The 26079-nt window shown below is 45.7% G+C and overlaps 1 protein-coding gene across 1 annotated transcript in view; it reads left to right on the top strand.

The window, feature by feature from the left end:
* Nucleotides 1-1025: 1025 nt before the first annotated feature.
* Nucleotides 1026-26079, top strand: part of P2RX1 (purinergic receptor P2X 1) — a 38715-nt gene continuing 13661 nt past the window's right edge. Inside the window, exons 1-8 of the mRNA XM_060283080.1 lie at nt 1026-1369; nt 13683-13830; nt 16610-16681; nt 18784-18853; nt 19514-19610; nt 19976-20056; nt 21780-21921; nt 24980-25110. Of these exons, the coding sequence (XP_060139063.1) occupies nt 1233-1369; nt 13683-13830; nt 16610-16681; nt 18784-18853; nt 19514-19610; nt 19976-20056; nt 21780-21921; nt 24980-25110 (878 nt within the window). The 5' untranslated portion in view covers nt 1026-1232. The remainder of the gene's footprint in view (nt 1370-13682; nt 13831-16609; nt 16682-18783; nt 18854-19513; nt 19611-19975; nt 20057-21779; nt 21922-24979; nt 25111-26079) is intronic.

Below are 26079 nucleotides of genomic sequence, written 5' to 3'. Positions count from 1 at the left end.
AACTCTCTACTGCAGGCATCCCCAAACTTCGGCCCTCCAGATGTTTTGGACTACAATTCCCATCTTCCCCGGCCACTGGTCCTGTTAGCTAGGGATCATGGGAGTTGTAGGCCAAAACATCTGGAGGGCCGCAGTTTGGGGATGCCTGCTCTACTGTATTTTGGGACAGATAAATTGGGTGGTGGTGGTGTCACCAGATTTCTCTTGGGGGAAGAGAAATTCTCCAGTAGTTTCTCGGTTGTGGGTTTCAACATTTGCAGTGCATAGCACTGTGGGCACAGACCCTCCAAGTGTCCATATTTTCCAGGGACGCGCCTGGATTTACAAAAGCAACCCCTGTTTCTGATTTGATCCCGGAATGTCCCGCTTTTCCTTAGGATGTCCCTATTTTCATCAGAGAAACGTTGGAAGGGCTGGAAATATCTTTTACAGGTTTTTTAGCTTCCTGTGTTTTACCTGCATAGCTGCCAAGTTATCCTTTTTTTTAAGGGAAATTCCATTATGCTGAATAGGCTTCCTCGTGAGAAAAGGGAAAACTTGGCAGCTATGTACCTGTGTTGCTTTGATTTGGGTAAGCCACCTTGAGTCTTGGTGAAAAAGAGGGATGTAAATATTCATAATCATACACCAGCCTGACTCTAGCTCTTTAAGCTGTTGATAACCTATTGCAGGACAATTCTGTCTTAAGTGTCTAAGTCAAAGAAGGAACATCCTCTTGGTTATTAGATCAGCACGCTACTGCAAAGCAAATATTTACAGCGCGCAGAAGGCAGAGTAAAATGTAACAGAGGAGGGCCTTTGGCAAGGATCTTTCGGCTAAAGAGCTGGCACCTTGCAAGCATTCTCCTATTTTTGCCCGTGAAAAAGTTGGAAGGTTTGCACAAGCTCCTTCGCGGCTCTTTCACTTCCTCCTGCGACCATCTGGAGGAGCACAAACCTCTAGGGTGCAACAGTTTCCTGGACAGTGGTTGCAGGCTGGTATATTATATTTGCTTTCGAAAGCACACCCACCTCCCACCCCCCAGACCATCTAAGGAGATGTAAAGTGACCTGCTCACACCCATGAGAGAGAGAGAGAGAGCTCTGTGTCATCTCCTGGGGAAGGGCAGAAGGCAAGTGGGTGAGCTGCAAGAAAACACCACACCAGGACTTGCGGGGACCCAAAGCCTGAAGAACCAGTCAGAGGTTTCCCACCTGCAGCAGTTGGCAGAGACCAAGGTGGCGTTTCATCCATGGGGCACAAATTCTCGGAGAAAGTCTCCTCGTTCCTCTTTGAATATGACACGCCAAGGATGGTTTTGGTGCGGAACAAGAAGGTGGGGCTCACCTTCAGGCTGATACAGCTGGTGGTCCTTGCCTACATCATTGGGTGAGTGCGTCTTCTATGGTTTGGGTCAACCAGCTTGTGGGAAGGGGCCATCATTCAGTGGTGGAGCAGATATCTGCCTTGCATGCAGAAGGTTTTGGGTTCGATCCCCAATGACTTCTCCAGGTAGGACTGGGAGAGACTCCCTGCTCCTCTTTAAGTCAGCCCTTCATTCGGAATAATGAGGACTAGAATCTTGCTTTACTTTTAAGGAAAGGGCCATAGCTCACTGGCCTCGATGGACCAATGGCTAGCTTCTTAGGCTCCACTTTAAATCTTCAGTATAAGGCAGTTTGCTACGTTCCACTAGCTATTCTGTAACTAGGTTAGTATCAGGCCATACGCCAATTGCATCTCCCTCTCCAATCTATTTAACTCTCTTGATTTAACCAGCTGGTTGATTAATTAAATAATGGAATTAATTGAACTAATCAATAACATTGTGAGATAGCATCGATGGATAGTACCAAGTTCCTCTTGTTCTTCTTATTTACATTTATATCATATATTTCCTCTAAGCAGCTCAAAGTGACATACATCGTTGTCCCTCTCCCCTTCTACCCTCCCAACAGCCCTGCGAGGTAGGCCAGGCTGAGAGCCAGTGATTGGCCCAAGGTCACCCAGCTATTTGTTGTGTTGAAAAATCCTGTCTTGCTGAGGCAAGCCGGTGCCTGCCAATCAATCATTTCCAGCTTCTTTCTAAACATCCTTTCTGCGCACACACGAAAACACAAAAGTAAACATGGCAATAAAAACCCACGGTCAGCCAACTGTTAAGAAAAATCAGGACAGCTACCCCAAAATAGCTTGCCAGGAGCTGGGATACCATCAGTCCTCCAGAGTCTTCCTGTCCCAAAAGCCATGTCCGAAGTTACAGGCCCCTGCTTCTCCCTCTTCCAGAAGTCCTATCAGCTCCTTCCCCTGGGAGAAGAGGGAGGAGGCAGCCAGGAAGCACAAGAGAGAGTTAACCCTTCCACTAGTGCGCAGAATTGGCACAGGGAACAGCCTGCTAATCTTGCCAGAGATCTAGCATTGGGCACTCCTGGCCCAAAAGGATTCCTGCAGTCTGAGCCAAAGGGCAGGCAAGACTTTGCATCCAAGGGAAGCATTTTATTGCTGTAATACTGTCAGGTTTTGTCCGTTTGGTGTTTTTTGTGTGTTTATTGTTTTGTGGAAAGCGGTTCATAAATGCAGTGCAATGCAATGATATAACAGCCATCTTCAGTAAATGGTTGTGACATGGAAGGTCAGAGAATCATAGAATTGTAGAGTTGGATGCCAAGGGCCATCTAGTCTGACCCCCCTGCAATGCAGGGATCACAGCTAAAGCATCCATGACAGATGGCCAACCAAACTCTTCTTAAAAGCCTCCCAGGAAGGACAGTCCGCAAACTTCCAAGGTTCCACCGTCCATTCCACCGTCAAACAGCTCTAACAGTCAGAAAGATTTTCCTGATGTTTAGTTGGCATCTCCTTTCTAAAGATGGAGCAAGCTAGTTTTCCGCTGCTCCAGAGCAGAGGATCTGAACCAAAGTATTCAAATAGCATGAAAGGAGATTCCGACTAAACATTAGGAAGGATTTTCTGGCGGTAAGAGCTGTTTGAGAGTCGTCTGGACTACCTTGGAAGGTGGTGCGCTCTCCTTCCTTGGAGGTTTTAAAACAGATGGTCATCTGTCATGGATACTTTAGCTGAGATTCCTGCATTGCAGGGGGTTGGACTAGATGACCCTTGGGGTCCCTTCCCAACTCTACAATTCCATGATTCTATGAAATGGAGGCCCGAAGCGCCAACTGTTTACACTTTACCAAGGACAGTCCTGGCCCCTAAACCTGTTAAGTCTTGAGATCTAGGCCTGTTCTGTTAGAATCATAGAATCATAGAATCATAGAGTTGGAAGAGACCACAAGGGCCATCCAGTCCAACCCCCTGCCAAGCAGGAAACACCATCAAAGCATTCTTGATATATGCCTGTCAAGCCTCTGCTTAAAGACCTCCAAAGAAGGAGACTCCACCACACTCCTTGGTAGCAAATTCCACTGCTGAACAGCTCTTACTGTCAGGAAGTTCTTCCTAATGTTTAGGTGGAATCTTCTTTCTTGAAGTTTGAATCCATTGCTCCGTGTCCGCTTCTCTGGAGCAGCAGAAAACAATCTTTCTCCCTCCACCATATGACATCCTTTCATATATTTGAACATGGCTATCATATCACCCCTTAACCTTCTCTTCTCCAGGCTAAACATACCCAGCTCCCTAAGCCGTTCCTCATAAGGCATGGGTGTCAAACACAAGGCCCGGGGGCCTAATCCGGCCCGCCAGACCTCATCATGTGGCCCGCGTAGCCGCCGCCGACACTACCCGCTACCAGTAGTTCTGGAGCCTGCGATTGGCCGAGGGTCAAAACCGGGGGCGGGGCTGCAGGCGGAGGCCGGGGCGCTGGAGCCGCGCTGACGGCCTTGGCCAGGGAATTTCAATTTCAAATGAGGCTGAGGGAGGCGGTGACACAGTGGCCAGGTGGGGAAGTGAGATGCAGGAGGAGGAGGAGGAAGCCCGCCGAGGAGGTAGGAAAGTCCTACAGGCGCCGCCGGCAAAGTTGGTGCCGGGACGGAGCAGCGCTGGATTTTTTTTTGGCGGGCTTTGCTGTTGTCTCCGAGAGCGAGTGAGGCGGCACTGGGGAGCCACCGCCCGCCGCTTCCCTTCCTCTCCTCAGCTGCATCCGGGAGGTGGGCGAGCGAGCGGGCGAAAGGGACGCGGAGTGAGCCTGAGGGGGAAGTAGGTGAAGCGCAATAGCCGCTCTCTTGATGGAGCCGGGTTTCTCTTCCCTCTTCCCCCGTTTTCTCCTCATAGACACTCAGGAGGGTGCCTGGCTTTTGCTCTGCCCCCCACCCCCGAGCCGCCCTTTGGCTTCTCAGTTCCGGCGGAGCTGCTCCCCGGGGGGCGGCCGGGAGGGAGGCGACGGCGACGGCACGGGTTCCTGCTCTTCCCGCTCTGCCGCCTCCTCCTCTCAGCCCCTCGTGATGTCGCCTCGCGGTTTGAGTAGGTGGGAGGGGAATTTTTTTGGGGGGGGAGGTTTTCAAGCCTCCTCTGCCTGCAGTCCCGGTAGGGAGAGGCGGCGGCGAAGACGACAACAGCGCGGGTGGGGGGAAGAGCAGCTCTGAGGCGAAGATGCACGTCCGCTGGGGCTGCCGCCGCCTTCCTCCTCGGGAAATCCGCTGCCCTCCCTCAGCGCGAGGGGGAAGGGACTCTGGCGCTGAGGAGGGAGGATGCAAAAGCAAAGCAGGGAGTTGGCACTGCACCGCATGTTCCTGCCCCTCTCCAAAGCATGGGGTGGGTTGCAGCGTGTGGCATCCTGCCTAGCGGGGTTTGGGCGTGCGCAGGGCGGGAGAGGGAAGCCCTCTTTCAATCTGCAGGTTTTTAATCCCAGCAGTGGCTTTCTCCTTCCCACACACGCGCCACGACGCAGGAATGTGATCCGCGTGGGGGCAGGAATGAGCTTACATTATTACAAAAAACAGTAATAATTGAATGCAGTGACAATAATTTATGATAATAAAGAGTGGACACATAGTCCTACAGACACAACCGGGCCTTTGAGGGTGACCAAACTGCTGATGTGGCCCCCGATGAATTTGAGTTTGACACCCCTGTCATAAGGCATCGTTTCCAGGCCTTTGACCATTTTCGTTGCCCTCTTCTGGACACATTCCAGCTTGTCAGTATCCTCCTTGAACTGTGGTGCCCAGAACTGGACACAGTACTCCAGGTGAGGTCTGACCAGAGCAGAATACAGTGGTACTATTACTTCCCTAGATCTAGATGCTATACTCCTATTGATGCAGCCCAGAATTGCATTGGCTTTTTTAGCTGCTGCATCACACTGCTGACTCATGTCAAGTCTGTTAAGGCAGCAGAGCAACCACTTTTTGTGAGGGGGGACCCTGCAGCCACTGGTATGGCTTTGCAAACCTGGAGAGCCGCTGTCAGACAGCGTTGATAATACTGAGCTAGATGGACCAATGGCTAGTATAAAACAGCTTCCTAGGTTCCTCCTTAGTGCAGTGCAATGAGGACTAGAATCTTGCTTTGCTTTTAAAGTGGAAGGCCAGAGTTCTGTTGAAGAATTCTGTGCTGAAGACTGGGAAAATGAGAAACAGAGGGAAAAGTGGAATTAACAGGTGCCGCCATCCCTAGTGATTTGTAAGTCCTGAGCTGCTAAGGAGGGGTGTTATTCTACCCATCTTCCCAGGAAAGGACAAAGGAGAGAGCTGGCACACCGTGTGGTTCCTGAAGACAAGATAGCTTCCAGAGATCTCCTCCAGGACTCTCAGAGAGCAATGCGTATTCCAAACAGTGACAAACAGAAAAGCAACAGTTGTAAAACTTTTGCAATTAAAGATTTAAGTGCGCTTTGGGGTGTTTACATCTCCAGGAGCGTTTTGCAGCCCAAGTCCAAGAATGGTTGCCGGCATTAGATTAGTGCCTAATTAGGCATCAGCGAATTTGTCAATTTCACTTTCTCTCACTTTCTCTTCTTTCCCAATCTCTTTTTTTTTAAAATATATTTTTATTAATTTTCCAATTAAAACCAATTATATCACATTCATTATTTCAAATTATACACATATATATATCAATCAAACCGAATGTTATGCCAAATCGTCTAGAGAATTTTTTATTTGGGTTCCCATGCTTCAAGAAATTGGGGATTCCTCGCAACCGTCCACTGCCGTCTTTTTTCTAAAGTTCAAATCGTCCTCCAAGTTCATAATAATCCAGATCTTCCCCTTACAGTCACATAGATGTTTTCCACTTTCAACCGATTGTTTCCCAGCTGCTGAGATAAATATCAAACAAGGTTTCACAAATGTTCTTTCTCCTGTGTGGGTTAATCAGTCCAGCCTCCCCATAAATCTTCTTAGTCTGGAGCTCCCTGTTGCGTCGAAGCAGCGCCATCTTAAAAAGCTCAAATCACTTTCGTTTTCTCTCATAGCCATGAAGATTAACGATCTTTATAAAATTTACAGCTTTTCCAGGCAGAAGACCCAAACATCAAACCATAAACTCTTGGTAAATTAATGGATCTCCTTGCCCTATAGCTGAACTTAGCTTCAGGTCGCTGCTCCAATTCAAAGTGCGTCACAGCTCATAAATCCTCCGAACGCGTCCAGGACTCCTTCCGTCCGACTAGGGGGGGGGCTTTTCTCATCGGCAACTCCACATCTTTAAAAAATATGCTCAGTAACAACAGTTTATAAGGTTCAACTCACACAGTCTTTTGCTTCTCTTTCACTCCAAACAAGCCAGGACATCGCGTCTGGGAAGGTACGAAGTAACTCATATGAAGAAAAATAAAAAAAAACTCAATTCCCTTATCGCTCCGTCCCCATCAATCCTTCTTCCAGATGATATACAGCCTTTGACTCCTCTCCCTCAGCAGCATAAATTTCTCAGCAGTAAACAACGCTTCTTCCCCTCCTTCTGAAGTATGTCCATAGTTTTAAGCCTAATTATCTTCTTTAACCATGGAAATCCCCGCCATGCAGATTAGCGTCCGGGAGTCCTGGCCCTCGTAAGTGCTTTTCAGCCCAAGCTCCCCCCACTCCATAAACAGTCGGAGTGGGTCTGGGGGCATCGCGGGCCAGCGGCCCCTCTCCGTAACCCCCGGAGAGGGTAGGGGGTTGCCATTTACTCCCCTAGCAACCGCCAAATTCCTTACGAAGGTCAGAGGGATGGAAAACAGGTCCGCCATTCCTGCCGGCGGAAACCGGAACCTCTTCTTTCCCAATCTCAAGGAAGTTCAATTCTTCACATTTCTGCGCCAGTTTGTAATTTAAAAGACATGAGTCATAACATGCCCGTGGTTGTTGTTGGGTTTTTTTTAAGCAGTTACCTTTAATTTAATTTAGTCCCCACTGTGGAAGGATGTCTGGATCCAGAATTGGCTTCCACAGTCACTTATGGACTCACGGTCAAGACCGTGTTCATGGAAGACAATCTTACTTGACTACGAGGGATCGCCAAAGAAGAATTCCATTATAAGAATATGTATATGCCACAATTCATTAAAAAAAAATCTGAGCATTTTACAAAAATGTTAGTTAAAAAATCATACAATAAAAATAATAGTAAACAAGTGGAGATCAGTTGACTATTAATGTATTTTCCATTGATATATGCATTTCTGATGAACACTTTCCCCTAGTTTGCACGCTTTTGTTTGGCTGGAGAATTGCATTTGGTGAAGTGCGAATTTCAAAAGATGGCCCCTTTCACATCACATATTGCTTGCGGAATTGTGAATTAGGTAGGTTCACAAGGAAATGCAAACCAAACTGGATTTCTGATCCATCTCTACTAATTCATTTCCTATCTACGTGGGTTTGGGAGATTCAGTAGCTGTGTTCTCCCCCAGCATATGTAAGATTTGCTCAGGATACAAGATGAGCTATTTAAAAATCATATAAAAGTTTGAAATAGCTTGTCTAAAAGCTCATCCATACTTTCTCTTGTCCTGCTGCTTTCTCCTAGGGAAAACAGCTCTTTTGTGCTCAGTCGGAGCAAACATAAGTTGGGTTTTCTCTGGATTGACATTTGCTCCAATTGAGCACCAAAGAGTGGGTTTTCCCTGGGAAAGGAATGGGGCGAGGGGAAAATTGCTCGGACCCATGCTAAGAAAGTGCAGATTAAGCGGGAAATCACTGAAATCTGTGCTTTCTAAGCACAGGACAAGCAGGATGAGCCCTAACTCTCTGAAGCCAACCTGACTTCCTGGATCAGACAAAATAGATCATTTTGTCCAGGGTTCTGTTTTGACCCTCACTGGTCAACCAGATGTCTTAGAAGAAGCCAACCAGCAAGGTTTAAAGGCAATAGCCTGGAATCATAGAATCGTAGAGTTGGAAGGGACCTAAAAGGTCATATGGTCCATCTCTGTTCAATAGGGAAAGTGGATGGAGAACAGCTTTTCTCCATCCCTCCTAACAATAGAACTTAGTGTTAAATCACTAGATAAATATTGATGATTGCCAATATCCTAGAAACGACACTCTCAAGCAGTAGGAAACCAAGTCCTGAGGGCCACTCGGCCTCCAAACGATTGTTCTGGGAGAGACACAGGTGTAAATCTGCTGTAAATCTGATCCCTTCGCAGCAAATCCGGTTCTGTAATAACCATGTTTGCATGCAGCAATAAAACATGCTCCATCTGTCCCTATTATTTTTTATTCACCACTGTCTATCTTGTGCCGTGCAGTGATCAAATGCTGTTACTGGTGGTGCTGTTTTGTGTAACTTTTTAAAATTTTTATTTTATAGTGTATATAAAACTGAGAGAATGGTTAGAACAACAGTTCAAAATTAAAAGGTGAAAAGCGAAGCTATAAAACAGGGATGTAGAATGAGCACAGCTGCACATGGGGGAAAATAACAATGTCCTAGTAAAGAATATTAGTGTTATCTGATTATCAGATAATATAGTTCCAGGTGGGCGAAGCTTGTGAGGTGGGTTGTCTTGAAAATGATGGTTCCGTGGTATATGTAATAAAATAATGTCAAATTGGATAAATAGCGTCTGGAAGTTCTAGTCCTTGCAGAAATCTCAAATTGTGCATAATTTTCTCCATTGTTGCTATATTCCAGAGTGAATGGTACCAAGCAAAGTGTTGTTACTGTTGACACATGGGTGGTGCTGTGGTCTAAACCACTGAGCCTCTTGGGCTTGCTGATCAAAAGGTCGGCGGTTCGAATCCCCGTGACAGGATGGGCTGCTATTGCTGTCCCAGCTCCTGCCAACCTAGCAGTTTGAAAGCACACCAGCGCAAGCAGATAAATAAGTGGGAAGGCGTTTCTGTGCGCTCTGACTTCCATCACGGTGTCCCGTTGTGCCAGAAGAGGTTTAGCCATGCTGTCTGTGGACAAACGCCAATTCCCCATGCTTGAAAGCGAGATGAGCGCCGCACCTCATAGTCACCTTTGACTGGACTTAACCTTTGGGGAGAGGGCTCTTGCACTCAGATCCTGCTTGCTAGTTTCCACATTGGGGCATCTGGTTGGGGCACCGAGCCGAAGGGGCGCCTTCTCAATAATAATTTTAATAACAATTTATTATTTTTACCCCGCTCATCTGGCTGGGTTTCCCTAGCCACTCTGGGCGGCTTCCAACAAAGATTAAAAATACATTAAAATGTCACATATTAAAAACTTCCCTAAACAAGGCTGCCTTCAGATGTCTTCTAAATGTCAGGTAGTTGTTTATGATGGGGGTGGAGACGCTCCTTCAGGTATACTGGGCCTCAAGTAAGTGCTTGCCTGGCTTCGGAAAGGAGGCATGAGGGCTTTGGCAGGGTCCTAAATCCCTCCCATCTCCTTTCCAAAACTGGAACAGAGCTAAATAGGCTTTGGGAAGGATGTGGGGTGACTCTAGGACCCTGTCAGAACCTCCCATCTCCTTCAAAATACTGCTTCTGCCCCACAAGCCGTTTCCTGTTCCTTGCCCTGCCTGGGGCAGCCCAAAAATGATAGAGAAGAAGAAACCAATGGAGGAGTATTCAGGGGCAGAAAATGTCACGGCTTTAGTGCCACCACTAAGAAGGCCATGCCACAGTATTGAATGTCTTCCTTTCCTCTATAGTCATAGAACTGTAGAGTTGGAGAGGATCCAATAAATCATCTAGTCCACCCCCCTGCAACGTGCCTTTCTTGGTGTCTCAGATGATGATGGGTCTGTGAGCAGTCAGAGACCCTAGCATCGTTCGGACTGTGTTTCTTGGCTCATGTACCAAGAAGCCTTTTCGACAGAGACTTGGCGACGTGCCTGCTCCTCAGCATAAACGTCGTAACTTATTTTCCGGAACAGACTAAAATTAATATACCCTGGCTTTTTGCTTGCCAGATTCTCATTCCCAGCCTCATGAGAGATGGGCAAAGGGCAGTTCAGCTACAAGCAGAGAATGTCTGGAAGGTTTTTTGTGTTTATTTGGGAATTCCCAGCCCTTTTACACGATGCTTTAAAAAAGAGTAACAGTTAAGTTTCTAGGGGAATGATAATCTGCTTGTTGTCGCTGATGTCTTATATCCTCTGTGTTAAACCAATGTGTTGACAGTGTGGAAGAAATGAATAGAATGTAAGTTATTGCACTTTATATTAGCTCAGAGGACTACCGGTATCTGATGAACCTGAGTGTTGGAAGAATCAGGACAGGCAAAAGAAAGGACTTCTTCCTGCAGTGTAGATTTCAACTATAGCATTTGCTCCCAGAAAATATAGTGATAGTCTTAAACGGAAAAATACGGTACATTCTATTCTTTTATTTATTCGTTTGTAATTAATGTGGTGTACATGGTTCTCCCGCTCCTCATTTAATCGCCACAACAACTCTGCGAGGTAGGTTTAGCTGAAAGGCAGCGACTGGCCCAAAGTCACCCAGTGAGCTTCATGGCTGAACCAGGATTTGAACCCTGGTCTGCCAGATCCAGCACTCTGTTACCCCACACTGGATGTGCCGCATCACATGAAAATATTGTAGTGCGATCAGGGTCAGTCCACCCATGAGGCAACATGAGGTGGTGGCCTCAGGCGGCAGCAGCAGATCCGGTCTCTAAGGAATGCTTCACCCACTGCTGGCTGCTGCCGCCACAGTAGCAGCAACAGCTACAGCTTGCTCCTTGGATGCCAAATCTGCCGCCTCCTCAGCATCTTCCCCTCAATGCTGCCTCTACAAGATTGAGAAATAGAAGGCTGGTCTCCTCTCAACCCTAGGGAGGAAATGGCGGGTGCTGCTGGGCTCTGCACCCATCCAGCATTATTCAGAGTAACAGACCCTCCAAGTGTCCCTATTTTCCAGGGACGTCCCTGATTTGGAGAAGCCATCTCGGTTTCTGATTTAATCCCGGAACGCCCCACTTTTCCTTAGGATGTCCCTATTTTTGTTGGAGGTTATGGAGTCACCCAACCCCCGAGCCGTCTGAAGGCAATCCTGTATAAAAAGGTAAAGGGACCCCAGTCCAGTCGCGGACGACTCTGGGGTTGCGGCGCTCATCTCGCGTTATTGGCCGAGGGAGCCGGCGTACAGCTTCCGGGTCATGCGGCCAGCATGACAAAGTCGCTTCTGGCAAACCAGAGCAGGGCACGGAAACGCCATTTACCTTCCTGCCGGAGCGGTAACTATTTATCTACTTGCACTTTGACGTGCTTTCGAACTGCTACGTTGGCAGGAGCTGGGACCGAGCAACAGGAGCTCACCCCGTCGCAGGGATTCAAACCGCCAACCTTCCGATCGGCAAGCCCTAGGCTCTGTGGTTTAACCCATAGGGAAGGTTTTTTAAAAAATTATTTAATGTTTTATTATGTTTTTATATATGTTAGAAGCTTGCCAAAATGCATTGAGCCGGTCCTGAGCCTGATGTTATAATAGCGGGTTATATTTAGTAAAAATGAAAAATATCCAGCAACCACTTTCACTTCGCTCCAGGAATGCCTTATGTGGCTGGAAGTGCCCCCTTTTTATTTGCCAGATTAGCATTCCCTCAAATCAGATCCCTTCCGTTTTGACTCCGCAAATAGCCCGTTAGGTCACAAGCAAAACACAGCTGATTGATTCATCCTGGCTCTGGGAGGCGATAAAGGAAGCCATCACTTTTTGAGCTGAAATCCAAGATTGTGTGGCATGGTGTGCTCGAGGCTGCCGGGCTAAAAAAGGAGATAAATCTGGTTTTCATCCCCACTGCAGAATGTGGGCCTGACTCCCACGGCACAAGAGATGAAGTGGGTGTTTTGAACCAGTTCTCCTCTGGGTCTCACACTAAAGCAAGACAGCTGTAAGAATTTAAGAAGAGCCTGCTGGATCAGGCCAATAACCCACCTAGTCCTGCCTCCTGTTCTCAGTGGCCAACCAGATGCCCGCAACCAGGATTCAAGCACAGGAGCCCCTCTGCCCTCCTGTGGTTTCCAGCAACTGGAATTCAGAAGCAGAGCCTAGCCATCATTGGTAGCTGTATCCTCCACAAATTTGTCTAATGCTCTTTTAAAGTCATCCATGTTGGTGGCCATCGCTGCCTCCTGCGGAAATGAGTTCCGTGGTTTAACTCTGCACTGCGTGAAGAAGTCCTTCCTTTTATCCCCCCAACATTTAGCTAGATAGGCTAGTTTTAGCCTTAAAAACTAAAAGGCTAGGATGCTTTACGGCAGATTGGATTTCCCTCCCCCATTTTCTCATCCTCAAAATAACGACCACACAAACAGTCTTGTAAAAGGTGAAAATAACATTTACTCACTCAGAATACTTGCTGAGGAGTAGTAATACGTACAGCAGCTTTGTTCAGATAGCCTTAAAATGGTGATACAGTTACAAAAGCATACTTAAAGCCTAGCTTAAAATGGTGCCTGAGCATTGGAGCTCAGTCTTAGCAGATGTTCTCACATTTCTGGCTTGGTGATGAAGAGATGAGGAAGAGACAAAAAAAGAGTAAGAGAGTATGCCCAGACAGGTAGGAGAATATATATATATATATATATATATATATATATATATATATATATATACACATACATACATACAGGAATAATAGGAAGACCCTGTGAGCTGCAGCTCCCATGAAGTGCCTATCTAGCAAGATATGAATTGTAGGTTTGGCTGCTTTTAATATATCCCAGAATTTCAACTCCCCCTCCCCCTCCTTTAGGGCTCAGTGTGCCATCAAAGAGTTGGTGGTCAGGAGAGGCAAGCTTGGTGGAGGGAAGGTCCAGGGTATTTGGATGGTGCTTTAGGTCACATATATTTAGGTTGTGGACCATAGGCAGGACCATATGCGTCTCCACCTCCATTGTTCTGCCCGGACACTGAGGTCCAGTACCGAGGGCCTTCCGGTGATTCCCTCGTTGCGAGAAGCCAAGTTGCAGGGAACCAGGCAGAGGGCCTTCTCAGTGGTGGTGCCCGCCCTGTGGAACGCCCTCCCATCAGGTGTCAAAGACAAAAACAGCTACCAGATTTTTAGAAGACATCTGAAGGCAGCCCTGTTTAGGGAGGCTTTTAATGTTTAATAGATTATTTTATTTCATTTTTCTGTTGGAAGCTGCCCAGAGTGGCTGGGGAAACCCAGCCAGATGGGCGGGGTATAAATAAATTATTATTATTATTATTATTATTATTATTATTATTATTATTATTAGGCCAACAGGTTGCCCATCCCAGAATTAGAGGAGAGGTATAGAATCTGCAATGTGATTGGCTGTTCTGAGGATGCAAGAACGCAGCACCCAATTGCTCCATGTGGCTGTCAATTTTCTTGTGTCTCTCCACCCCTCCCATTTCTTCCCTAGGTGGGTTTTCCTTTATGAGAAAGGCTACCAGTCCAAGGATGGCATCATCAGCTCTGTCTCCGTGAAGCTCAAAGGATTAACCCTGACAAATACCAGTGAGATTGGACCACATATATGGGACGTGGCGGATTATGTTTTCCCTCCTCAGGTAAGAGATTAAGCACTTCTGCCCAACAGAAGAAAAAGAAGCTCTTGGAAAGTTTGGTTTTCAAAAAAGGAATTGGCTCCAGTGCTGGTTCACACCCTCCAAAAAGGAACCAATTCAATTCCTGTGCAATTTGCGATTCATTCACACACACAGGTGGCACTGTGGGTTAAACCACTGAGCCTAGAGCTTGCCGATCAGAAGGTTGGTGGTTCGAATCCCCGTGACGGAGTGAGCTTCCGTTGCTCAGTCCCTGCCCCTGCCAACCTAGCAGTTCGAAAGCACGTCAAAGTGCAAGTAGATAAATAGGTACTGCTCCGGCCGGAAGGTAAATGGCGTTTCCGTGCGCTGCTCCGGTTCGCCAGAAGTGGCTTAGTCATGCTGCTCACATGACCCGGAAGCTGTACGTCGGCTCCCTCGACCAATAAAGCGAGATGAGCGCCGCAACCCCAGAGTCATCCGCAACTGGACCTAATGGTCAGGGGTCCCTTTACCTTTACCTCACATTCTCCACACAGGCACCCTAGCGAGCTTCAGAGTTTTACAAACGGCTCTGCCAGTATAGTTAAGAAGACGAAGAAAATGTGGGAAAAAACAGTGGGGTGTCAACATTTTTTTCTTTATTTCTCCATATCTTTAAGGTTAAAAAACCCCAGCACCTTTCGGATAGGTAAAATGATGATCACAATCAAACACAGTTAAGCGTGACCACACACACTGTGAATGTGACGCAAACCGCAATGAGACCCAGCAGTATGTAAAAATACAGTGGTACCTCGGTTTATGAACACAATTGGTTCCGGAAGTCTGATCATAAACTGAAGCGTTCATAAACTGAAGCGAACTTTCCCATTGAGAGTAATGGAAAGTGGATTAATTCGTTCCAGACAGGTCCACAGAGTACTCAACCTGAAGCGTACTTAACCCGAAGCATGGGTGTAATTGGTTCCGGAAGTCTGTTCATAAACTGAAATGTTCATAAACTGAAGTGAACTTTCCCATTGAAAGTAATGGAAAGTGAATTAATCCGTTCCAGGTGGGTCTGCGGCGTTCGTAAACCGAAAATTCGTAAACCGAGGTGTTCATAAACCGAGGTTCCACTGTACTTGCAATGTACCCCGAAGTACAAACATGTAAAAAAAGGACAATCAGTTAACAGCAACACAAATAGAACTGTGATACTATGGGAACAACCAGTTACAGATCTGTAAATTTCCATCCTATATGTCCCAGTTTGTTCTAAGTCTCCTTGCCAAAAGCTTTTCTCAACTATCATCTATGAGGAATGTGTCCCAGGAATCTGGGATGTGCATCAGAGCAGTTTCCTTTTCCACGAGAGGCTGTTCTCTGAGATGCTGATGGAAGTTTTTCACAAAAATGGCCATTCACCCTTCTTTTGTCCTTGTTGTATTAATTGGACAGTTGTTCTTCCTGCTTAGTGCTGTTTATACATATTTGAACTTTGCATGCAAATGGCAGTGCTTGTTGGTGGCTGATATCTGGGACATAGTCAACCAGTACATGTAAAGCACTATGATACTATAAGCAATCATGGGGTCCCCTGGAAGCTGGAGTTTGCTAAGGATACTGAGAGTTGTTGTTGTTGTTTAGTCATTTACCAGTAGTTGTGTCTGACTCTTCGTGACCCCATGGACCAGAGCACGCCAGGCACTCCTGTCTTCCACTGCCTCCCACAGTTTGGTCAGACTCATGTTGGTGGCTTCGAGAACACTCTCCAACCATCTCTGTCGTCCCCTTCTCCTTATGCCCTCCATCTTTCCCAACATCAGGGTCTTTTCCAGGGAGTCTTCTCTTCTCATGAGTATTGGAGCCTCAGCTTCAGGATCTGTCCTTCCAGTGAGCATTCAGGGCTGATTTCCTTCAGAATGGATAGGTTTGATATTCTTGCAGTCCATGGGACTCTCAAGAGTCTCCTCCAGCACCATAATTCAAAAGCATCCATTCTTCAGCGATCAGCCTTCTTTATGGTCCAGCTCTCACAACTGAGAGTTGTTAGGAGGCCTCTATTCTCCTCATAGAGCTACAATTCCAAAAGTGGTTTAACAACCAATGTCCTTTTCCAGGGAATTCTGGGAATTGTACCATTCTATGGGGAATAAGAGCAGGGAGGTTGATAGTATTATTATTATTTTTTATTGCCATTACCTGCCCTTCACCAGCAGGGCCCAGGGCAGGTGACAACAACTTAAAATTATGAATTAGAAGCAGTTGAAACACATTACAGTCACAAGAATAGGGTGAGCCCCGAAAACACACATCTCGGGTGCAAAAATGTGCGTCTTCAGCATTTGCTGAAAGCAGTATAGCAAAGAAACTGTTGCATCTACTTAGCAAGGGAATCCCACAATTTAGAGACTGGTTGATGATATGGAGGCTTGATGAGTTATGAACCAACCTTCTTATTCAGATGGATGTAGGAGATCTTGTAATAAACTGACCTGGAATTTGATAATGCCATCACCAGGGTAAAAGGCAAGCTGGTAAGCCAACGTGTGGACCACCTGGTTCACAGAATCACAGAATTCTACAGTTGGAAGGGACCCTGAGGGTCATCTAGTCCAACCCCCTGCAACACAGGAATCACAGCTACAGAATCCCTGATTGGTGGCCATCCAACCTCTGCTTTAGGACCTTCAGTGAAGGAGAGTCCACCACTTTCGCAAGGAGTCTGCTCCAGTGTTGAACAGAGAGCAGAAGATGCATAAGAGGCCTAATTACTCTTCTCCTTACCCAAGCTATCTGGTCTTATTTTCCTCTGTAGGGCGACAGTTCCTTTGTGGTTATGACCAACTTCATTATCACCCGTGGACAGAAGCAGGAAACGTGCCCTGAGGTAATCACTTGTTTCTTAATTCCACATATCTGTCTTTCCTTCTTCAGAATGTGCTCACAGCAGCCAGCAGCAAACACGCACAAAATTAGGCCGTCCAATATTTGCCGGTGAGTCCAGAGTTTGGAGTGCTGGAGTGGAGAAGGTGAATAGCAACATCTTTGAGGAGCACCCCGGCTCTCAATGAGTTCACCGAGAAGGGGCATCCTGGCAACAGCATAAATTGGGGGGACAGTGAGAGGGCAGGGAGCTGCGCACCCCTGTTTCACTCCATAGTATTTGTTCCCTACAAGAATTAGACAAGAATCCTGCTAATGTTTTCATCTGCTTACAGTGGTCTAAAAACATTCTTGTTTAGGTGAGCCTACCCAGGTGCGTTGAATGTTGACATGCATTTTAATCCCGTTTTTAGCTTTTTTTTGTAATTAATACATTACCAAATAGTTGTTTTTAGCTGTAATCTCGCTGTTTTGTAAACTGCTTTGAGGGTTGTTGGGTTTTTTGTTTTGTTTTGTTACAATCAAGCAGCATTTAAATTTTATTCAAATAAATAAACAAACTCCCTAGAGTCATAGAATTGTAGAGTTGGAAGGGGCCCTAAGGCTCCACTAGTCCAATCACCTTGCCATGCAGGAATCTCAACTAAAGCATCCACGACAGGTGGCCATCCAACCTCTGCTTCAAAAACTCTGCTATAAAGGAGAGCCACCACCTTTCGAGGGAGTCTGTTGGATTGTCAAACAGCTATGAGTTCAAAGAGCCACTAGACTTTCACACAGCTCTGACCACTGACCCATCCACAGGGGTCAAACGCAACCAGCTGCAACGCAGCTCTTTGCTGCATAGATCTGCTTCCATCCACAGCAGTTCCACCAAGCTATAGCTATGCATCTGTGGGAAGCAAGGTGACAATCCTACCACCACCACCAGCTGCAATCTGGCTCCTGTCCTGCCCCTCCTAGACCTGTATCATGCCGTGTCTGGGGCTGATGGGGAGCTTCAGTCCAAAACACCTGGATCGAACCAGGATGGAGAAGGATGATTTTCCCCTAAAGATACAAGCAGCCCACCACAATAATAATGTTCCAACAATTGACCAAAACATTCACGATGACACTGGGCATTGTTTTTCAGTTCCTCGCTGGTGTTTGTTCTTCCTAGTTGTTGTTGTTTTTACTGGTTTATTGTAGTGATTTTATCCTGTCAACTGCCTTGTTATTTTACCATGAAAGCCCAAATTAAATAGAGAAGAGTTTCAAATAGGGGAAAGTTGGCAAAAACTAACAGGCACGAGCAAAAGCAGTGCAAGTTTAAGGCTAGCAGTGAACTCAAAAGCAACAGATTCTCTCTCCCCACCTCCCTCCTTCTGCAAAGCCCAGGAATTTAATGTAATCAGAGGTCACTGATATTGCAAAGCTTTCTGCAGCGAACACAGATGATTCGGAAGGGAGTGTTCTTGCCCCAGTGGGAAGTAGTGGCAATTGTGCAAGAACAGGAGAGCCCCCGACCCTGGAAAGAAATGAGCAGAAATGTTACCGTTAATAGGGGGGGAGTTGCAAAAGGTCCCGACTAGGAAGGGTGAAAGGTCTGGAAAGATTAGGGATGCCGCAAGACATTTGTACGAATTAATTGCAAGGCCTGAACTCGTTAATGAAGTGCTTTCCTGGCAAACAACCAAGAAGCAGAGCACTAATCAGGGACAAAGCAAAACAAGTAACGGGATGGAGAGTCCTTGTGCTATTTTCAGGGGTGCATCAAACTTTGTTTCTTGTCCTCCTTTCCATACCACACAAGGTCATCCGCCATCAGGAACCTGCCCCTCCACCAACACACACCATCTCCAAGTCCTGCTGCTTCCTTCCTGTAACCCCCAATGGAGCGAGACTCACTTCCTCAGCAAACTAGCCTGACATCTGCTCCTCCATCACTAGTTTGATTCTTCCCATCCCAATGGTCGGGGTGGTAGGAGTTGTAGTCCAGCAACGCCTGGAGGGCCACAGAGTCCCCGGCAATGATGTGCCTGATGTAAGAATGCAAAAGAGATGTGGCAGTAAATTTACATCCTGGTTGTTGAGTGACACGTGTTTTTTCTGCCCTTATCTCAGCATCCCGAAGCAGGGAAATGTGATCGAGACAGCGAATGCACTGCCGGGAAGTTCCTTCGTCAGGGCCAAGGTGAGAAGGAAACCATGCAGTCAATAAGCCCTTGTTGCATCCACCCTGTGACTCATTGCATATCTTCCTATATAGATAAAAATGCAAGGCTGTCGTCGCACAGCCCGCATTGGGGGATTAGCATCACAATCCTGGATTTGCATTAAGTCAGGGCAGGGCTGCAAAAGAGAGGGTGAAAAACTTTTCTGTACCCACTGTCTCCATGCCATGGATAATGTTAGAAACTTCTGTGCTGATGGACTCCAACTCCCACCAGCCCCCGCTAGTGTGGCAAGATGTCGGGGAGGATGGAGAGAATTGTAGTTCTTCAACCTCTGGAGACCCACAAGTTGCCAATCCCTGGTCTAAAGCATTCAAGGTGAAGTGCATAGATTAAATGCAGAAGTTCCCCTTCACAGGTTTACCAGCTGCTGGAGGAAATCATGGGTTAGAGTAGGCATAGGCAACCTTGGCTCTCCAGATGTTTTGGAACTACAACTCCCATGATCCCTAGCTAACAGGGTCAGGGATCAGGGGAGTTGTAGTTCCAAAACATCTGGAGAGCCAAGGTTGCCTATGCCTGGGTTAGAGTGTAGAGCTTTATCCAAAGACTGCAAATAGCTCATGCTGGTCTCTTAGGTGATCTTCTACTAATCAGGCTGTGTTTTCCACTTCCTGCAGGTATCATGACCGGAAAGTGTGTGAATTTTAGCCACACAGAGAAAACCTGCGAGATCTTTGGGTGGTGTCCGGTGGAGATCGATGACAAAGTTCCTAAGTAAGGGGAGGAGTCTCTGCTTTCTCATCCAAGTGACACTAGTCCTCATGATATCAGAAGAATGTAGGATGTTGCCTCTTAGACCATTGGGTCCATCTAATCAATGATTGTCTATTCCTGGGATCCTCAACACAGCATGAACTGGGAAGGTTTTGTGTGTGTATTTTTTATGTGTGTTTGCGTATTTTTTTTAGTGTTTCTGTGTTTGTGTATGATTTTATATATAATTGTTGCTAAAGGCTCTGGAGTGTTTTTATTAATAGTGGCATATAATTTTGTAAATAAGTAAGGTGGAGGGGCATCCCCGCCTCCTTTGGACACAGGCGTTTTGACACATAGGCACTAATCCTGCTTTTGTCTTATAGCCCCCCTCTTCTTCTGGCGGCTGAAAACTTCACCTTGTTTATCAAGAACAGCATCACCTTCCCCAAGTTCAAAGTCGCCAGGTAAGCCCAGGATCCATGAGATCGTGTAGGACAGTCCTCATGATATACAGGTGAAACTCGGAAAATTAGAATATCATCGAAAAGTGCATTTATTTCAGTAATGCAACTTATTATTTTTAATTTTTCTTTTAATTTTTACAAATGCTTTCTTTTGGAAATTCCACAGTAATAAAACAAATAGTTACAATAATACAAAAACAAACATCGCTATTACATTTCATTAATTACATTCCATTTATAATTGACTAGCGTAATGACAAATAATTACAACAAATAAAGGCTTGACATATCTTGCTTTGCATGTCATGCATCTATCTCATATATTGGTTTCACCTTTTAAGTTGCATTACTGAAATAAATCCACTTTTCGAGAATATACTAATTTTCCGAGTTTCACCTGTACTGTAAAGTTGTTGTTGTTGTTGTTATATTACCTGCCCTCCAGGGTGACTTATAAAATTAAAAACAGTTTAAAATAAGTTAGAATCGTATAAGGGTTTGTTATTCTGACTGGAGTGTAATGCAAAGTCATAAGATTTTGGAATGCAGAAATACAGTGGTACCTCGGTTTAAGTACACAATTGGTTCCGGAAGTCTGTACTTAACCTGAAGCGTACTTAACCTGAAGCGAACTTTCCCATTGAAAGTAATGGAAAGTGGATTAATCTGTTCCAGACGGGTCCGCGGAGTACTCAACCTGAAGCGTACTTAACCCGAATATGAGTGTAATTGGTTCTGGAAGTCCGTACGTAACCTGAAGCGTACTTAACCTAAAGCGAACTTTCCCATTGAAAAGTAATAGAACGTGGATTAATCCGTTCCAGACGGGTCCGCGGAGTACTTAAACTGAAAGTACTCAAACCGAGGCGTACTTAAACCAAGGTATGACTGTATAGTAAATCATGATCAAACCATCAATTCTACCACACAGGGGGGGGGGGGTATTTTGCTTTTGAATGATTGGCATTATTAATGGTATTATAATTTGGCATTGTCATAATGAGGCTTTTATTGGATTATTGTGATTGAAAACGAATAAGAATTATTTAATTTTTTAAAAAAGTTAGACTCATAAAAATAAAGTAGGTCCTGCCCACCTAGCAGTTCGAAAGCACATCAAAGTGCAAGTAGATAAATAGGGACCGCTCTGGCGGGAAGGTAAACGGCGTTTCCGTGCGCTGCTCTGGTTCGCCAGAAGCAGCTTTGTCATGCTGGCCACATGACCCGGAAGCTGTCTGCGGACAAACGCCGACTCCCTCAGCCTATAGAGCGAGATGAGCGCCGCAACCCCAGAGTCGGACACGACTGGACCTGATGGTCAGGGGCCCCTTTACCCTTTACCTTTAAAATCATACAACTTAAGCCAGGGCAAAGAGGTGGGTCTTCAGCATCCTCTGGAACAGGCATCCCCAAACTGCGGCCCTCCAGATGTTTTGGCCTACAACTCCCATGATCCCTAGCTAACAGGACCAGTGGTCAGGGATGATGGGAATTGGAGTCCAAAACATCTGGAGGGCTGAAGTTTGGGGATGCCTGCTCTGGAAGCTGTAAATTGAAGCTGGACACAGGACCCCCAGGTGGGGGTCTTGTCTTGAACCTACCCTGCCTTTTCCGCTCATGGCATGATGCTCAAGGCAGCTGGCAGCCCCGTAAGTTAACAACCCTCATTTAGTGAGCCATCCGCAAACAGAGATAACAGGGTTTGTTTCTTCCTCTTCCGCAGACGTAACCTTGTGGAAGGAGTCAACAAGAGCTACCTGAGGAGCTGTACCTACCACAAAGACAGGGACCCCCTGTGTCCAGTGTTTGATCTGGGGTACGTGGTGGAGGAATCCGGGCAGAAGTTTTCCGTTCTCGCCCTTAAGGTGAGGACGTCCTCCTGGCCAGTCTGGGCAACAGGAAATCGGTTGACTAGTAGGGCTGAGTCAAAGTGGGTAGGGTGCTAAGCAGGCAGGGATGGGGTGGCTCCAACTCCTTCAGATGCAAGCCAGTTTTGCAGGCAGTGGCGGGATTTACGTAGAAGCTAAACAAGCTATAGCTTAGGGCCCCACTCTCTTGGGGCCCAAAAAAAATTAAAGGGGAAAAAACCTGGATGTACATTTCCAAAATATAAGATAAAAAACAAATAAAGTAAAATCTACATACAGCAACAGTGTTTTGTGTTGTGTAGGCTCCTGTGATGTAAGTCATGGGCCCTGCCTGCTAGCCTGCTCCCTAAAATATCACTGGTTTGCTCATTTCTATATACAGTATAGGGTCCCTACATTCTGCATGGGCTGGTTGCATGGTGACATGTACAAATGGCTTTAGATACCTATTAGGTCCATAAATTACTATATATAGCAGGCATCCCCAAACTGCGGCCCTCCAGATGTTTTGGCCTACAACTCCCATGATCCCTAGCTAACAGGACCAGTGGTCAGGGATGATGGGAATTGGAGTCCAAAACATCTGGAGGGCTGAAGTTTGGGGATGCCTGATATATAGCATATATACAACACAAAAAACAGTGACAATTTGTTGTTGACAAAGGACAGCTGGACATATAAAGGGCCCCATTACCTCCAGTAGCTTAGGGTCTCATCAAACCTAAATCCGGCCCTGTTTGCAGGTGTTTGTTCCTAAACTCACCATGTCCCATTTCTGTATTAATTTGTGGCTAACATCTTTTTAAACTACCCCCTCCCAAAATAACCACATTAAAATCCAGATTAAAATTAAATATCATTAATAATCAGCAATGTTATTATAGATTATATATTAGTAATTCAATAATATTACTAAATATTTTCAAATCCTTTATTTTAAATATTTATTTATATATCTTATAACATATATAATAGAAAATAATAATAATATATAAAAATGTAGAAGGGCCATGTTTGTTATAGTCCACTTTTCTTGGAAACCGCTTGACCAATTCCGCTCAAATTTGGACACAGCGTTCCTTGACAATACGAGAGTGTTTGCAGAACCTTAGATTGTTGAGATCCCACCCCTAACACACCTAAAAACATGATTTTTCTCTCTCTCTCTAAAAAAGGCAAAATATACCCCCCTCAAGTGGACATCAAAGCAACAGACGGCAAAAAAGACAGACCAGACTTTCAAACATCAACTATCTTATTCGTTTCTTCCTAATTTCACACATAATGCCACAGCAACGCGTGGCGGGGCCAGCTAGTATTAAATATTTTTGTTACGGTACATATGAAATGATAAATATTACTTAAATATTACTTTATCACAACATACGTATTTAAATAACTATGCTATCCCAGTGTGTGCATTTCAGGAGACATCTGCACTTTATTAAAAAATAAAATACGCCTTTTCATTTCTATATGTTCTTTGAGCTGAGGACAATAGTCTTGCAAAATTTGGAGAAGTCCAACATGCAAAAGATTACTGTTCTATCATCATCATCATCATCACCATCCATTATGAAATTTCTATTTTACCCTTCCTCCCAAACAAGATAGTTAAAAAGAAAATAAGAAGCAGATTTAACAATGCTAATACAATTGAGAATATCTAAAAACATGAAGAATCTCAAATAACAGTTAGAAAGATAATTATGTTCCAATCCAATGTATCAGCCCAGGAAGTATGAATTGAGTCAATTTGCTTTCAAAGGTGGACCAAACAAAAGTCTCCTCTCGTCCCATGGGATGAACATCATTCTCCCATGTATGCGCCCCACACATTCCCCAAGTTGATGAGTCTCATTTGACAACAGGAAACTGAGCGTTATTGGCCCAGTCCTGTGGAACTCTCTGCCACCAGCGTTTCAGCGGGTGCCTCCTGTGCCGACTTTTAAATGCCTGCTGAAAGCTTGATGATGATGATGATGTCAGGCCTATGCAAGCAGTTAGTTAAAAGTCATTCTTCCACAATGGTTCATTGATGTCCATTTCTAGCCTTTTGGTGGTTTTTATTGTATGCTTTTATTGCTGTCTTCCTTTTTTAAAAAAGGCACAGCAATATAAATAAATAAATAAATAACTACATTCATACGTACATACACAGACACACGGGTCTTGTCTGTGGGGGACAGCCTAATACCCACATAAGACGTAACCGACTGTACTCTTGCATAAAGTATATTATTCACTGTATCATATTATAGATTTCAACAGAAATAAGTCATAAAATTCAACGGAAAAAAGCAGTTGAAGAGCCAGTAGATCAGTTCACACTCTAATCAGTTCATGGGTCAGGTCCAAACATGTGCTAGTGTCTATTCCACCTGCGTCTGTTCATCAGGTCCACGCAATCCACATGAAGAAGAAGAAGAAGAAGAAGAAGAAGAAGAAGAAGAAGAAGAAGAAGAAGAAGAGGAGGAGGAGGAGTTTGGATTTGATATCCCGCTTTATCACTACCTGAAGGAGTCTCAAAGTGGCTAACATTCTCCTTTCCCTTCCTCCCCCACAACAAACACTCTGTGAGGTGAGTGGGGCTGAGAGACTTCAGAGAAGTGTGACTGGCCCAAGGTCACCCAGCAGCTGCATGTGGAGGAGCGGAGACGCAAACCCGGTTCCCCAGATTACGAGTCTACCACTCTTAACTACTACACCACACTGGCTCTCATGAAGAGTTGTTTTAGTTCCACAGCACATGCTTGGACCTGATCCATGAACTGATTAAGAGTGTGAACTGATCTACTGGCTCTTCAACTGCTTTTTTCCGTTGAATGTTATGACTTATTTCTGTTGAAATCTATAATATATGATACAGTGAAGAATACAGTTTGTCTATGCAAGAGTACAGCCGGTTAGGTCTCGTGTGGGTATTGAGCATGTTTTTACGTAACCAAAGGTTTGATGTTGTTTTGCTATGTGGGGGGCAGCCAGCTCCTTCTCCACAAAATGGCCGAGGTCCGGTTGGCCACTGAAAAGGATGCCCTCTTGTTCTGTTGGGCAGGGGGGCGTCGTCGGAATCACCATCTCCTGGGACTGTGACCTCGACTGGCCTGTGAGGCACTGCAAACCCATTTACCAGTTTCATGGCCTTTACAACGATGACAGCAACCTCTCTCCAGGGTTCAACTTCAGGTATGATGGCCTTTTGGGCTTGTTCTGTCCCGTCTACCCGCCCCCCCCTTATTTATTTATTCCATTTGTATCCTCACCTTTTGGAGGAATTAAAGAACCTTTTAACGAGGGTGAAAGAGGAGAGCGCAAAATGTGGTCTGAAGCTCAACATCAAAGAAACCAAGATCATGGCCACTGGTCCCATCACCTCCTGGCAAATGGAAGGGGAAGAAATGGAGGCAGTGAGAGATTTTACTTTCTTGGGCTCCTTGATCACTGCAGATGGTGACAGCAGTCACGAAATTAAAAGACGCCTGCTTCTTGGGAGAAAAGCAATGACAAACCTAGACAGCATCTTAAAAAGCAGAGACATCACCTTGCCTACAAAGGTCCGTATAGTTAAAGCTATGGTTTTCCCAGTAGTGATGTATGGAAGTGAGAGCTGGACCATAAAGAAGGCTGATCGCCGAAGAATTGATGCTTTTGAATTATGGTGCTGGAGGAGACTCTTGAGAGTCCCATGGACTGCAAGAAGATCAAACCTATCCATTCTTAAGGAAATCAGCCCTGAGTGCTCCCTGGAAGGACAGATCGTGAAGCTGAGGCTCCAATACTTTGGCCACCTCATGAGAAGATAAGAATCCTTGGAAAAGACCCTGATGTTGGGAAAGATTGAGGGCACTAGGAGAAGGGGACGACAGAGGACGAGATGGTTGGACAGTGTTCTCGAAGCTACCAACATGAGTTTGACCAAACTGCGGGAGGCAGTGCAAGACAGGAGTGCCTGGGGTCCATGGGGTCACGAAGAGTCGGACACGACTAAACGACTAAACAACAACATCCTCACCTTTGGCTCCAAGGAGCTCAAGGTGGCGTGCTCAGCTCTCCTCCCTCTCCATTTTATCCTCATAACAACCCTGTGAGGCAGGTCGGCCTGAGAGAGGCAGTGACTGGCCCTCAAGGTCACATCCGTGGCCGAGTGGGGGGATT

Source organism: Zootoca vivipara, chromosome 15 (assembly GCF_963506605.1).
Source record: "Zootoca vivipara chromosome 15, rZooViv1.1, whole genome shotgun sequence".
Classification (NCBI taxonomy): Eukaryota; Metazoa; Chordata; class Lepidosauria; order Squamata; family Lacertidae; genus Zootoca; species Zootoca vivipara.
This window is presented reverse-complemented; position numbering and strand designations above follow the sequence as displayed.